General features: G+C 38.4%; 1 protein-coding gene across 4 annotated transcripts in view; it reads left to right on the top strand.

Moving 5' to 3' along the window:
- Positions 1 to 13,428, top strand: part of BICC1 (BicC family RNA binding protein 1) — an 89,180-nt gene that overhangs the window by 34,563 nt on the left and 41,189 nt on the right. For all 4 annotated transcript variants that reach the window (XM_021548516.4, XM_085583225.1, XM_085583227.1 and 1 more), the window contains one exon: positions 9,904 to 9,973. In XM_021548516.4, coding sequence (XP_021404191.3) covers positions 9,904 to 9,973 — 70 coding nt within the window. The remainder of the gene's footprint in view (positions 1 to 9,903; positions 9,974 to 13,428) is intronic.

The raw sequence follows: 13,428 nt of genomic DNA, 5'->3' as shown, positions 1-13,428 counted from the left end.
AAGGCCACACCTAGCACTTGAGGGCGTTATTTGCATAAATAATGGCATGTTTGGTGTATTCTGATGAATTGCCCTCAATGTGCTGAGCTTGGCTGTTGGCTGGAAGCGGTGTGTGAGGTGGAAGAAGCTTTCATAGGAATGCTGAAATGGCAAATGACAAGGCAAAAATTCAGGAAGGTGATTCTGTATGTCAAGGCATGCAGACCAAGAGGGAGGAGAGAGGAGGCTGTGCCTGGGGGGTTGGCAGTGACTCAGCCTGCACTGTTAAGCTGCGGAGAGGCTTTTAAAGAAGGTTAATACAAGGGTTTGGTGGTCTTCAAACATGTCTTTTGCTGGTCTTCAAACATGTGAGAAAGCAGTATTGGATTTTCATAACCGAGCAGAATCTCAGTGGATGTGAACTGTTCCTACCAACCTTGAACTTCGAGTTTAATAACAATTTTCATGTTAAAATGCATTATTTCACTGAGCATTTTAGCAGAAACAAGCTCATGTAATGCAGTTGCTTGTGCAGTTACCAAATAACCCCCAATTCTTGGTGAAATTCAGGTAATATTTCTGCCCTGTCGTGGCAGGAAGATCAGGTGAAGAAGTGCCCCTTGCTCTGGTCCTGAATTCAAGTGAAGGGTAGATAAATGTCTTCTGGTAGTGCCATTTTTTAAAGTCTGAGGACTTTATCATACTTTCTTCTAATATTTCTTAAATTGTAGTACTGCTTTAGATGAGGGAAAACCTAACATCATCTAATGAGGATTTTTCAAAATCACTGGGAGCTGCTAATAATTTAGCAAAAAATAAGTAAATAACAGCATAGTTTTCTCTGTAGAGCTCTCGGATCTGCAGTTCAGTAACAGGTAATCCTAAATCAACATGGATGGTTCTGCTGTTGTGTTACATACTGTTTATGTAAAAGATCCTTGTGGGCCTTGCTCTCTAAATTGTTTTATTCTGTGAGAGAAACACATAATATGAAGTTATTACATGTCCTTGATCCAAAGCCCATTTTCAGTGGATGGTGGATTTTTTCCACCAAGTTCCACAACATCTGGTTCAAAGGAAGCAAGGCCCTTTCCCTTGCATCTCAAAGGAAGCAAGGCCCCTTTCCCCAGCAAAGCCAGGACATTTTTCCAGGGGACAGAAAATTTATGTAGCCCTATAGAGACGTGTGGCACTCATATAAAATGTAAGAAGGTGGTGATTCTATGTCTTGAAGAGTTCATAATCCAAAACAGGTGAGGGTGGGCCCTGTGGACAGAGCATGCATCATTTTGGTTTGCTTTTAGCTCTGTCATCATCAAGCTGATTTCTTTTCTTCTTCAAAAACACTTGGGAATCTTACTGCTGATGGTCAGCTTTCATTCTGAAACTTCTCTGGACAGGAGGGTATCTGTAGCCTTCTCAAGGGCCTATGGGCAGTAGGGTGGGTGATAGGTGTGGACTGGTTTTAGTGGGATTTGGGTGGAGTCCTTGGGCTCACGTGCACAAGGTGGTGACTGGAAATGATGCACTCATGGTGCTCTGCACAGGTCACATCCAAGCTCTTTATTTCAGTATTACTCAGTGTGTCCATCTTAGTCATGAGCTGTGGGATTACACCTGGAGGGGCTCCTCAGATCTGGCTTTCCTAGCTTTGAGAGTTCATTTGCAGGGCTTGGTTTTGTGGGCAGCACAAAATACTACCAGGCAGCTGTAACTTGTGTGTTTGACTCATCCTGAGTATTTGACATTCTTTTATGTTTTGGGTTTCTTCTGTACCTTTTTTAAGCAAACAGAAGTGGTGTTTGCATGCATTGCCTACTTGCCGATACTTAGAGGTTTTTAAGGTATCTCTGGATTTAGGCAAAAAGTGTATTTAAATGCTTGTGTTTCTCTTGACTGCAGACTCTGTTATTCCCTGAGGGAGACATAAGTGTGCTTGGAGTTGTCAAGTTGCAACTGGGCAAATGTTTCATGTGTGTACCAAAATCCTAATTATTAGGAGCTTAGGAGTGTCAAGGAAGACTAGTGGTTTCTTTTCATTTTCCTTCCTGTGCTTACCTGTAGCATGCTTAAGTAGCTTCTAATTTTATTAAATAGCACCACAGAAATTACTGAAGCCAATTTGGAAGCATGATGTGGTGAAACCAGCCTTTAAAAACAGGTGATCTTTCAGTCCAGGTATTTGGAAACAGTAGTATCAAGAGACTAAAAAAGAAAACAAATAAACAAATTCCCAACCAAAGCCAAAAAATAAACCACCTGTGATTATTTGAAGATGTGAAAAATATCTTTATCTAACTGCATCATATTTCTGTTAAAGTCCTCTATGATTATGCATTTTTATTTATTTAGGAGGCTCCAGCAGCAAAGGCATCAAGGAAACTTCCTCAAGCCCTGTTTGCTTATCTAAGACAGTAAAAGAGCTTGGTTTGCAACATCCTGTGTTTTCTCTTGTACCTCTGAAAAATATTTATGTTGGTCTGGGACAAACCTTCTAACTTTTACAACATTCTTATCTATTAATACAATGTTGATGTATGCATTTTGTAAGCATAGGCAGTATATTCTGATACAAATAAATTTAAATTTCTGTTTGCAGTAGGTCAGGCTGGAAGTGGATCAGTCTCACTTTTTAATCGCTGAACATGAAGCATATCTAGAGCTTCAAATGCAAGTGGCTTAGGGCATTTTCAGGCATTAAAAATATTAATCATTGACCTGAGACTAGGATGTCTCAAGCTAATTATTATCCATGTTCAGGACTAACTTCTGAAGGGTTTCTTTTGTGTCTTCATCCATGACTATTCCCGAGCTGCCTATTTATAACTGTAGTTCCCCAGGGCTGTGTTTCCATTTCTGATGGCAGCACTCTGCTCTGTTTCTTGCAGTGTTATTTATCTGTGGTGAGACCTCGTGAGCTGGTGCTGATCAGACATTATCATGGGTCTTGTCTCTGTTTCAACCACAGCAGCAGCTTGGAGCTGCAGGAACTGGTTCCACACATTCCACTTTTTCTGGGTAGAAATCAGGATCTGCACTAGCATTAAAATAACCTCTTGATGTAGAGCTTGGCTCATAGCATGTGACAAGGATATATTAAGGCCATACATTTCCAGAGCTGGCTTCAAGTGCCTGGCTGGGATGGGAATGCTGGCATCCAATTTACACTGAGCTTCCTCTCCTTCAGCTTCCTGGGAAGAGGCAGTGACTCCTTGGAGAGGGCAGCGTGGATTAGAGGGCTGAAAGAATGTCAGTGCAAGTTAACATTTGCAGGAAATCTTGGGATTGAGGCATTTGTCTCCCTTCTGGCAAAACCCCACCCAGTGGAAAGGAGACTATTTAGGTTGGATCAGTTTCTCTAAAAAGGTAAATCAGGAATGCTTATTTAACTTTTTGCTTAGTTCAGGCAGAGCTGAGTGGTGGGAAGGCTTCATTTTTGTGGAAAATGGCACTCATCCCATCTGTAGTTTAGTGACCATTCTGTTAAGGCAGTGGAGTAATTCCAAAGATTTTTGGGTTTTATTCATTTCATCTCCAGTTTCTCCTGTGCTGCTTCTGATACAATGGGCACCATCTTGAGATTTTACCTGTAATATGAAGTCTTAGTTGATAAAGTTCAACTTTATATCAGTTTATTGCTATATTTTATATTTCATGCAAGATCTCTTGCATTGTAAAGCAGTAGAGAAGGAGTGGTTTCTCACCACCATCTCAACTGAGGGGCTCAGTGCTTTTCATTCTGAGAGTTAAACCCTCCCTCAGAATAGAGGAGGGATTTCCTTCTCAGAAGTGTTTGTGCTTTTACCTTGGGGGGAAAAGAAAATAATATAAAGAAGACGAGTATGAGAATGATACAACTCAAGAATATACACTGGATTTCTGGCTTGTAAGGAGGAAAATTGCTGATTTGGGTTTCATATTGGATGCATATTGGTGTTTTGAAGAGTGTTCTGTGGGGCTTCATTTTTCAGTGATATTTTTCTTAGAATTTTTGACATTATTTGTGTAATTCATTAATGCTGTACACACAGAAACTTCTATAGATATTTTTTTTGCATGCTTAAATGTTTTCCTTGGTTTTGACTGTGCTTTGTCATGTATTTAAAACAAAAGTGTTACCTGTGACCCTTGACTAGTATTTCCATTGAGAGGAAAAAAAACATATCCAGTGAAGGACTCCAGTGTTTCTCCATAGATAAGGGCATTTGATTGATTTTTACTCTCACTTAACTTTATTTGCTGTATTTGTAAATTAAGTACAAAGTTCTGTAAATGTCTTTGTTCACTTAATGCAATTTTTGGATGCAGCAACAATACTACAATATTTGCTTAAACATGACCCTTCTTTTAAGAATCATCTTATTTTCAGGTGAATTGAAGGTTAAAAAAAAAGTTGCAGTGTGTTTGTGCATACATGCATTTGTTCTCATCCTTTCTAGGCTAAAAATCCCTTACCGGAAATGAAATAAATAAAACTTCCAAAGCCATATGACATATAGGCAGCTTTGCCAATTCCATCTTTAGTGATTTAGAGCTTTTATGTACAGTCTGAAAGTTTCATTTGTAAAACTGATGTCTTTCACTCTGCTGCCTTTATTGCTTTTATACATAATCTGTTCATTAGTTTTCATGTTGAGTATAAAATTTTGATGCACATTGACAAAAACTGTACTATGAATAAATACAGTGCCTATGATGTTAACCTTGAGTCTAATTTTAGCTTCAGGACCTCTTCATCCTGCACATGCTTGGTAAGTTCTTTAGGAATGGCTGTGAATACTTGGTGAAGATGGTAAATTTGTTAGTCAGTATGGGCTAGGATTAGACATTGGCAACAAACAAGGTGTGTGCTGCCCTGGGGAAGCCTCAAGGTCTGCACAGAAGTATTGGCCCTGAGAAGTTGTAGGGAAGTGGTGTTGGTGCTTTGCTGAGCTTGACATGGCTCTGTGTAGCAGTATGCAGGTGGGGAAGCAGGCAAGTTTTCCTTCTGCTGCCTTTTTATATGTCAATCAGAAACACATTATTTTAGCATTTAATAAAAACTTGAAATAAAAATCAGTTTAACAGAGATGGACAAGTGAGTAGGTGAAGATCAATTTCCTGCAGTATTGAAGCAAATGACTTGCAGTGGAAACATGAACAAAAACATATGGGAGTATTGATGCTTATCCATGCTGCCATTCCAGAGAGTAATGTCTAAAATAATTTACATATTACCTTTTTGCCAGACAAGTAAAACTAGGGAAGAAGGACTAGCTAAGCAATGACCTTTTCTGAAAATGTGTCTGAGTTTCTGACAGCTGGACTATAAAATGGGAAGATGAGGAGCCCTGCCCTTGAAGACACCCAGGCACTCATGTCCCTGTGTGTGGGAGGACTCTGTTGTCCCTCTGTTGTTGCTCCTTTCTGTACAGACACACAAGTGGAGCTTGATCCTTGTCCTCCCTGTGCATCCTTTGGTTGTGTATTTTAAACAGATGGCACTTAATGTGTGCTGTCAGTACTGACAGTCTGAAGTCAAAGCATTTTCTGTATTTTACAGTTTTAATGCTAGTTATCTGCAAAGGGGATGGATTTTTTTTGCCACACAGGAGCACAAAATGGAAAGTCTGGACAGTGTAGTTTGGAATGTAGGGCACCTGGGGCCATGCACCATTGCTGCTTCTCAGGAGCAGCCCCTCATCCTTATCTGCAGAATTAGTGCTTACACAGTGGGGTCAGACTGTACTGTCCAACTTTGGGACAAACTGTGAATTCTTGACTGGAATTTCTTATGTAGATCACCTCAGGGGGAAACCAACCACAACAGGGCTTGGGATGTGAATCCATTGCTGTACTCAAAATGTTGGCCAGACTTCCACAAGAGCTGTGTACTTGAACCAGGCTTTGGGCTAAGTTTTGTAATCTCTTTTTTAACTCCTTCTATTCCTCAAATGTCCTCACCAAACTAGTAGTCCTTGATGCTGCCCTGCTGATGTGCTCTGGCAATGCAAGTGCTTTCTCTGGCCTCATCAGTTTTGGAGTTTGAATTCCCAATGAGTAACTTCACACAGCCCTCATTTGAATCTTCTGCTTCCTTCCCAATCCTTGTTCTTGCCTTGCTTTCTCCTCCCCCCAAACCAAAAAAACAACAAACAATTAAATATAATAATTCTGGTTCCAACTACACCCATTGCTGTGTTCTTGCTGCCAAAAGTCATGTTCAGAGATTAGTCATCCTCTCAGATTGTGCTGCATCCTCTTATGCATTGCAAGAGGAAGAACTAAAGATCACCCCATGCAGAATTTCACTTGTCTGCTGTGACTTTTCAGGTCTTGTCCTATGGAAATATATTTTCCTTTCATTTTCATATAAGTTATATTCCATTATTCAAATAAACTATAAGAATAAACTTGTTTATACAGCTGTAAATGCATACAAACTGAGGGGACTAAGACAGCTTTTCTGAAAGCTGAAGATGAAAGATGAACATTTAAGTCTGTGGAACCAGGTATTCAGAGACTAGGCATAACATCTTTATGTTATTGTAAACTGAGATTGTCTGAGTGACTTTCCCATATGTTATTGAAGTCCAAACTGATTTGAATTTGTTCTTTTCTTCACTTGCATGGAAAAAGAATCTCATTTAAGTGGGGAAGGAATTCAGACTGGGAAACTATAGAAACCCACTAGTAGATGTAGATTCCTGTCTGACCCAATTTTCCTTTCACTGTGATTAATACCTAAGATAGAAGAAGCCAAGATGCCCAAATCCCAAAGGTGGGAAGGTCAGAAATAGGTATCTTACCAACACTAACTATACAGAATAATACTTTGATTTAATGTGCCTGCTTTAAATGACGAAAGGTCTTTTATATATGTTGTTCATCCACTGTGTGTAAAATACTTCTTTTGAATTCTGAAATACCTGTGGGCTTTGGGCGAGTTTTGATTGGTTGGTTTTGTTGCATTCAGGACATTCCAGTTTTCATCCAAAATCAGCTAAACAAAAAATACAGAGAAAGGAAAAATTATTTCTTACTGTCTTAATGTAAAAACTCCCCAAAGTACTTAAGCTATAAACTTTTCAAGCTGGAATACAAGAAAGCCAAATGCTTGTCTTCCAGCTGCCTCACAGTTAGACTTTTTTTTTCTTGAAGGCCCAATGATTTGCAACTGGAGCCAATTTTTTCAGGGTCAGAGTACAGTCTGATTTGTTTTGTTGGTGTCTTCCAGTGTATTGTCCTCTTCTGTTTTTTCTCCACTGAGAATAACTTGCATATTTTGGCTTGTAAACACTACAATTACACTTGGGGAAGGGGGAGGAAGGAAAGTTGTAGTAAGACAATTTCTTAGGTTTTCCTTCATTTTGAGAAGAAGCATGAGGTTATTTGTTGGGGATTAAACCTTGCTGACAGATATGCCTGATCCCTTTGGTCAGTTGATCCCTCAAGGCGAGGAGAGCACTGATTAGAACTCACTCTGTCTCTTATTTTGTATGGAAACAAGGGAAGCTATGCAGAGGTGCTGTTCTGCAGAGATCATGAACTCTTGAGTCATCCCTAGGCTGAATATCCTCAAAATGTTATGCAACTCAAGTATTTATACAATTGGAATGTATATATTATAGCTGGAGCACTTGAGAGCTCTCTTTTTCATGTGAGAGCAGAGCCCCTGTTCTCAGGGTATGTGGCGTAATACTGCTCTCACTTATAAAGCAGTTCCATTGCAACATGCACTTGAGGTTGTCATGGAATTATTCCAGATTTTTCAGGAAAAAACAAAATCTTGGCACTGGAAATTGCCTGGGTTTGAATGGTAAAGCTGAAACAGAAAGTAGATGCAATATTGGTCTATGCAGTCTTCAGTATCTTTACTTTCAAGTTTAACTGCTCTCATAAAAACTCAGTTCCAAGTTTTCCAGAGCTTTGTGGCACTCTGCTGCTATAATAAATACAATACATAAGTAGTAACTTAAATACAATGGTAGATTAAGAAGTAAGCAGTGTAGTTTTAAGTTTTCTAAGTGTTCTTAGGAAAGTCCTGATTTATTGTAGCGCTACAGCCTGGAGTTGAAAACCAGCACAGACTGAGCATTTTGATACTTCAGTAAATGTACTTCATTTAAATGCATCTTTACTTTTTTTGCATAACTGTCTGCGATAGGAGATAAACTTGTCTTTGTAGGGACCAAACTGAGTTGTCTTTTTTGGTCTAATGTGGCAATTTTTAACATTACAAAGAGCTTAAGGATAGTAGATGGCCAAATCTCAGTGACTGGCAGTCAGACTGCTCTTCCTTTGAAGATTTTATATGCATCTTTCTCATATGTCCCCAGAATGTGCAGCTGTGAAGTTGTGGGTTTCCCTTTTATTTTAGTTTAGCATAAGAAATGGGGAGGATTTAATTTCTTTAAGACAGAAGTCTCCAACCTTTATTGAGAGGGTAAAAAGCTGATGGGATGTAGCACTTGCCTTGAATGACATGCATTCTTCTTCTGTCTTCACTCTTGTGGTTCCTTTCATGTTGGATCTTCTATAACTCAGTCCTGAACCATTCCTTGTTTTAGCATCTCCCTTTTCCCTTTTTCCAATTTTTCTGTGTATTTCACTGTCTGTTGCACAATTAAAGAAAAAATCCTCACCCAAAGCCTTTTATCAGAGACAAGTGAATTCTTTGAAACAGCTTTTTTCACATCTGGATTGAAAAATAGTGAAAAGTATATGTATGTTGCTGGTAGAATTTCACCCTCCTGGAAATGTTTTATTTCAGCTGTAAGTTATTATCCAATAGTGCTGAAACCAAAAATATAGTATAATGAAGTCTGGCTGATGCTTTCAGTTTTTCCACATGGCATGCTAATCTGGAAGTTGTTGTGGTGTCCTTGGGATTTGGATGTAGAAGATAAGAATTAGGAACGGTTAGAGAAATCTGTCTTAATTCTGAATTATACTGTTACAGAAAACTTACTATTATTGTAGCTGTTTTCTTAATGCATTACTTTTCTTCTTGGAAGTGGCTTTGCTAATTGTTTTGAAATTTTAATTGTTTTCCTTCTGTCTTAAGCATGATGAGAGGTATGAGCTCACCATGCTTGTTGATGAGATCTTGGTGTAAAAGAGAAGTCCTTTATTCTCAGTAGACATGCCCAGCATTTCTAGGAGCTGGATTTCCATTCATCTACCTGAAGTCTTTGGTGTCAAGCAGTTCCTTCTCCTGTGTTACAACTAAATGGATTGGTGAAGCTCTGTAGCTCTGTGCCAGGATGAAATTTCAGTATAATCTGCCTGTAATAAGGCTGATGGAATTTTCACTGAGCCAAAGGCTCAGCCGAATGAGAGCTGACACTGAGCTAAGTACAAGAGTGTGTGCGTAGTTTTTGCCTCTTGGCTGGTTGGAGATGTACAAATAGGCTACACACTGTGTCATAATAAATAAATGCTGTCAAATGTCTGCTCTGACCTGCTAAATGGAGAAGTAAAAATTCTGGAGTCTGGATAAAGCTGCTTTTGGGTAAAGGTGAGGCAAACCAATATATTTTGACTTATTGAGATGCAAAAAGACTCAATTTAAATTTGATAGGCTTTACTTACAAACCACTTTAAGCTTACTGAAGAAATATTTGTACTGAATTTTAATGGTTTGAAATTCACTCTGAGATGGATGTGCAGTCTGCTGTAGCTATTAGTGATCATTTGAACTTCATGGAAGCTGTTGAACATCTTGGGTTTGCTCTGTGGAATTCTTTTGAATGATCAGAGCTCAGCCATGCTTATTAACAGACAGAAGTTCTCAAGAAAACCAGAGAAGCACTTAATGGCTTGTGCTATTTAAAAGTAATAATAATCAAAAGTTTTAAAAATGGTAAACATCATATTCTCAGAAATACCTTAGCAGGAGAAAAATAAACTTCAGTTTTTGAAAATACTTTCTTTTTTTAATAGATTATGGAAGAAACAAACACACAGATTGCTTGGCCATCAAAGTTGAAGATCGGAGCGAAATCAAAAAAAGGTATTTTATTTTGTTCTTATTATGGGGTGGGATTCATAGTTAGCATAGTAAAAACCACAGAATTAAGAATTGGATTTTTAGAGTCACACATCAGTACTGGTCACCTGAAGTATTTTCATTTCAGTCTGCTGTTTCTTATACAAGTTTCTTGTTGAAGTTATCTTGGTGTTATGTAGGTATTTCATACACAAACCTATTTTAAGGAGCTTGCAATTCTGTGAGTATTTTATTTAATCAATACTGTTGTACTGTTATATTAAGCATATGTGCCTTCTGCTGTATGATTCTGTATCTAATCAGAACAGATTCTTTACAGCAGCCAAAGCCAGTGTTTCTGGTAACATTTTAGATGAGTGGGTGTTCTGTGGGGTTTTGTGTTTGTTTCTTTAGAGTACAAAGATGAGTGTTGGCCAAGCCCAGCAGAGCAGTAAATACTCATTGTGTCCCTGTCAGGGACAGCCTGCACACTTTTCTGGGCTCTCTAAGAAACCTAAGTGGAGCTGTTTCTTAGGAATGACCAGTATTATATTTTAAATTATGCTTCTTTTTGAAGTCCAGCCTTTTAGTGTGAGCTAAGCATGCAGTCTGGAGCATCCTTCTTTGAAATAAACCCTCTTGTTTATTGTTTTCTGTTCTTAAGGAGTCATAGCTGTGACTGATTGAAAGTAACATTTAATTCATCTTCTGCATTAAAAAATGAGATTGGGAACACTGCATGAGTTTCTGTCCAGGCTGATACATATTTAAAAACCAAGAAAGTGAACTCCAGATAATTTCTCTCTATGTTATATATAGAATGTATAGGTAGAGGTGTGGGCTAACCTTAGTAAATTAGTAAAATCACTTGGAAAGAAAAATCATCTTTTTAGAAAGGTGCAGGGTTAATAAAAATTTTATGGTGTAAAGTGAGATTGTCTCAGAGGTACTTTGCCACATGGTATTAAAGTCCAAATTGATTTCATTTTTTCTTTTCCCCACTTGCATGGAAAAAGAATCTTACTTAAAGGGGGAAAATTGGGGAAGTAATTAAGAATGGCAAAAACACAGGTGTTATTTATGTAGGCATTAGTATGTGGAACTAACACAGTAATGCAGGAGTGACAAGGTCTCTGCAAACCTGGGGAGTTCTGTGTACCCTCTCCTTGGGCTGCTGTGAATTGATGCATACTTAATGCTCCTCAGCAAGCTGAGGCACAAGAGTTTGTTTTTCTGAGGACAAAAAAGAATAAATTAAGTGCTGCCTGTAACTTTTTTCCCCTAATTTAAATGGCTTAGATCTGAAGATGAGAAGCATGAATAAAAGGCCAAGAAAAGAGGGGTAAGAGAGGTGTTTTGTTGGGTTTCTGCATTGGTACTTGGAAATGCAGCTTAAAAGTAAATTAATTTAACCTATTTATTAGTGAACTCAAGTAGAAGATAATGTGGTGAAGCCCTATCAATACACGAAATGAATTTGAGTACCATGGGAAATAAAACAGCTTAGAGTTACGAGCTGATAAAACTGAGGAAAGGGAACACATATTACAGCTGGGCATACTTAATGTATCTGCAGTGGGAATGATTATCCTGGAAAGTCCTTGTGCCAAAAGAAACTTTAGATAGTGAGATAGTGATGGGCTGTAAACGAGACATTTTAGCAACATGCTGAACTATTAAAAAAAGTGTTTCAAATGCCTGTGGATTTCAGGGTGGCTCTAGAGTTAAGGCTTGTACTCTCTGCCCAACTCTGGTGAGCTGGGCTGTGTGTATATACACCTCAGACAGTAAATTACAGCATGTGTACAAAGAACCCCTTAACCCTGAGGTTCCTATTTCTTGTGAAATAAGGTGTATTTTATATGTTCTGTTTACACTTAATGCCAATTGTTTGCAATTCTGTAACTTCTCATTTGCAGCTACAGCAGCTGTTTATATAGGGGTAAATATTCCAAGTGTTTAAGATACTCTTAAGCTTCACTTAATGACATTTTGTGATTGAGAGGAGAGCCTGCAACAAATAACTGGCTGGCTCTCCAGGGACTTGAGCTCAGAACAAGCTATCTCTGCCTGCCCCCTTGGCTGGAGCTGAGTGCCTGAGTCACTGATGAGAGCAGCAGCAAGGGATGGACAGTGCTTTACCCCAGCCCTATGCTGCACCCAGTCAGCACCAACACATCCCAGATTTTTTGTATAATTTTGCAATATAATCTGCCTGCAGTTGCAGCAGCTTCAAATCCTGTTGTTGTGGCTTTAGGTCGTTCACAGCTTTCCTCCCAGTATAGGGGGAAAACAGTCATTAGGAAAACATTGCTTTTCTTTCTGTATTGGTCAGTCTGTCATGAAGCATTGGGGGCCTAATGGTGTCGTTCTTCTCACTGCTGTTGACAAGTTTTAATTAGACACTACTGATACTGAATCAACGAGGACAGACCATGTTTTGTTTTGAATTGAGACACAAACATATGGAAATTTGCAGCCAAGGTGAGCATACTAAGATTCAGCAAGAATATGAAGAATAAGTTCTGTACAAGATCCAGAATATTTTCTTGATCTTTTAGAAAAAAATGTCCGGTAGTAAAGCTGAAGCACCAAGAGTAGATGACTTGTGAACCTCTGTATAATTTCTTTTCTATTACATGGATTACAACTTTTAAATTGACGAGTCCAAAATTCTGTATTTTAAGTATCATAATAGGAATTTATTCTTACACTTGATAAATATTTTCTGTTGGGTTTTTTGAATTGCAAAAGACTAGTGTTTGAATTTAGCATAAGCAGATTTTTTAAATTTGCTAATTCAAATTCATTATTTAATATGTGTGTTCTAAAACACCTCATCACAAAACTAAATTTAAAAAAAAGTATTATCAACTCTCAACAGTTTCATAAGGGCAAAACAGGAATTTCTTTGTTTTAATGAACACCAGATGCTGTAGCCTTACTCTAATGATGAGGAGGGTTAAAGTATTTTGAAATGAAATAAATGTTTAGAAAACATACAAACATATAAATCTTCCACAGCATCTTAAAGCAAGCCATTTGTTCAGGTTGCCAAAGAGATCCCATAACATTAAGGATTTAGGGGTGGAAGTGAACAGTTTACAGGACTTCATGACTGATCCCATCAGTAATGAAAGAATTGGCACTGGCACAGTTGCTGTAGAGCTTTGCACTGGTGCTGTAGAGCTCAAGGTGTATCAAAGCCTCATGTTCTGGAGGTCTGGGATCTTCTCTAGTCTGGTGAATTAAAGACCAAATTGAGAGACAGTAACTTTGGCTCTCAACATGCTTTTTCACTTTGTTGTAGTTACTGTTCCTTTGGAATGCTGTTAATTGTCTTTTAAAGATTTATTCAGTGGTTTGAAAGTGTGAGTAGGTTGCCAAATCCTAAATGGTCAGATGCTGTAGTTCCACAAAAATTTTCCAAGCAGGCATAAGATAATGGGATTTTCCCTCTCCCTTTCTGAAATACTGAC

This window comes from Lonchura striata, chromosome 6, assembly GCF_050655825.1.
Source record: "Lonchura striata isolate lonStrDom1 chromosome 6, ASM5065582v1, whole genome shotgun sequence".
In the NCBI taxonomy this organism is placed as follows: Eukaryota; Metazoa; Chordata; class Aves; order Passeriformes; family Estrildidae; genus Lonchura; species Lonchura striata.
The sequence above is the reverse complement of the archived record's forward strand: the minus strand, read 5'-3'. Positions and strand labels throughout refer to the sequence as shown.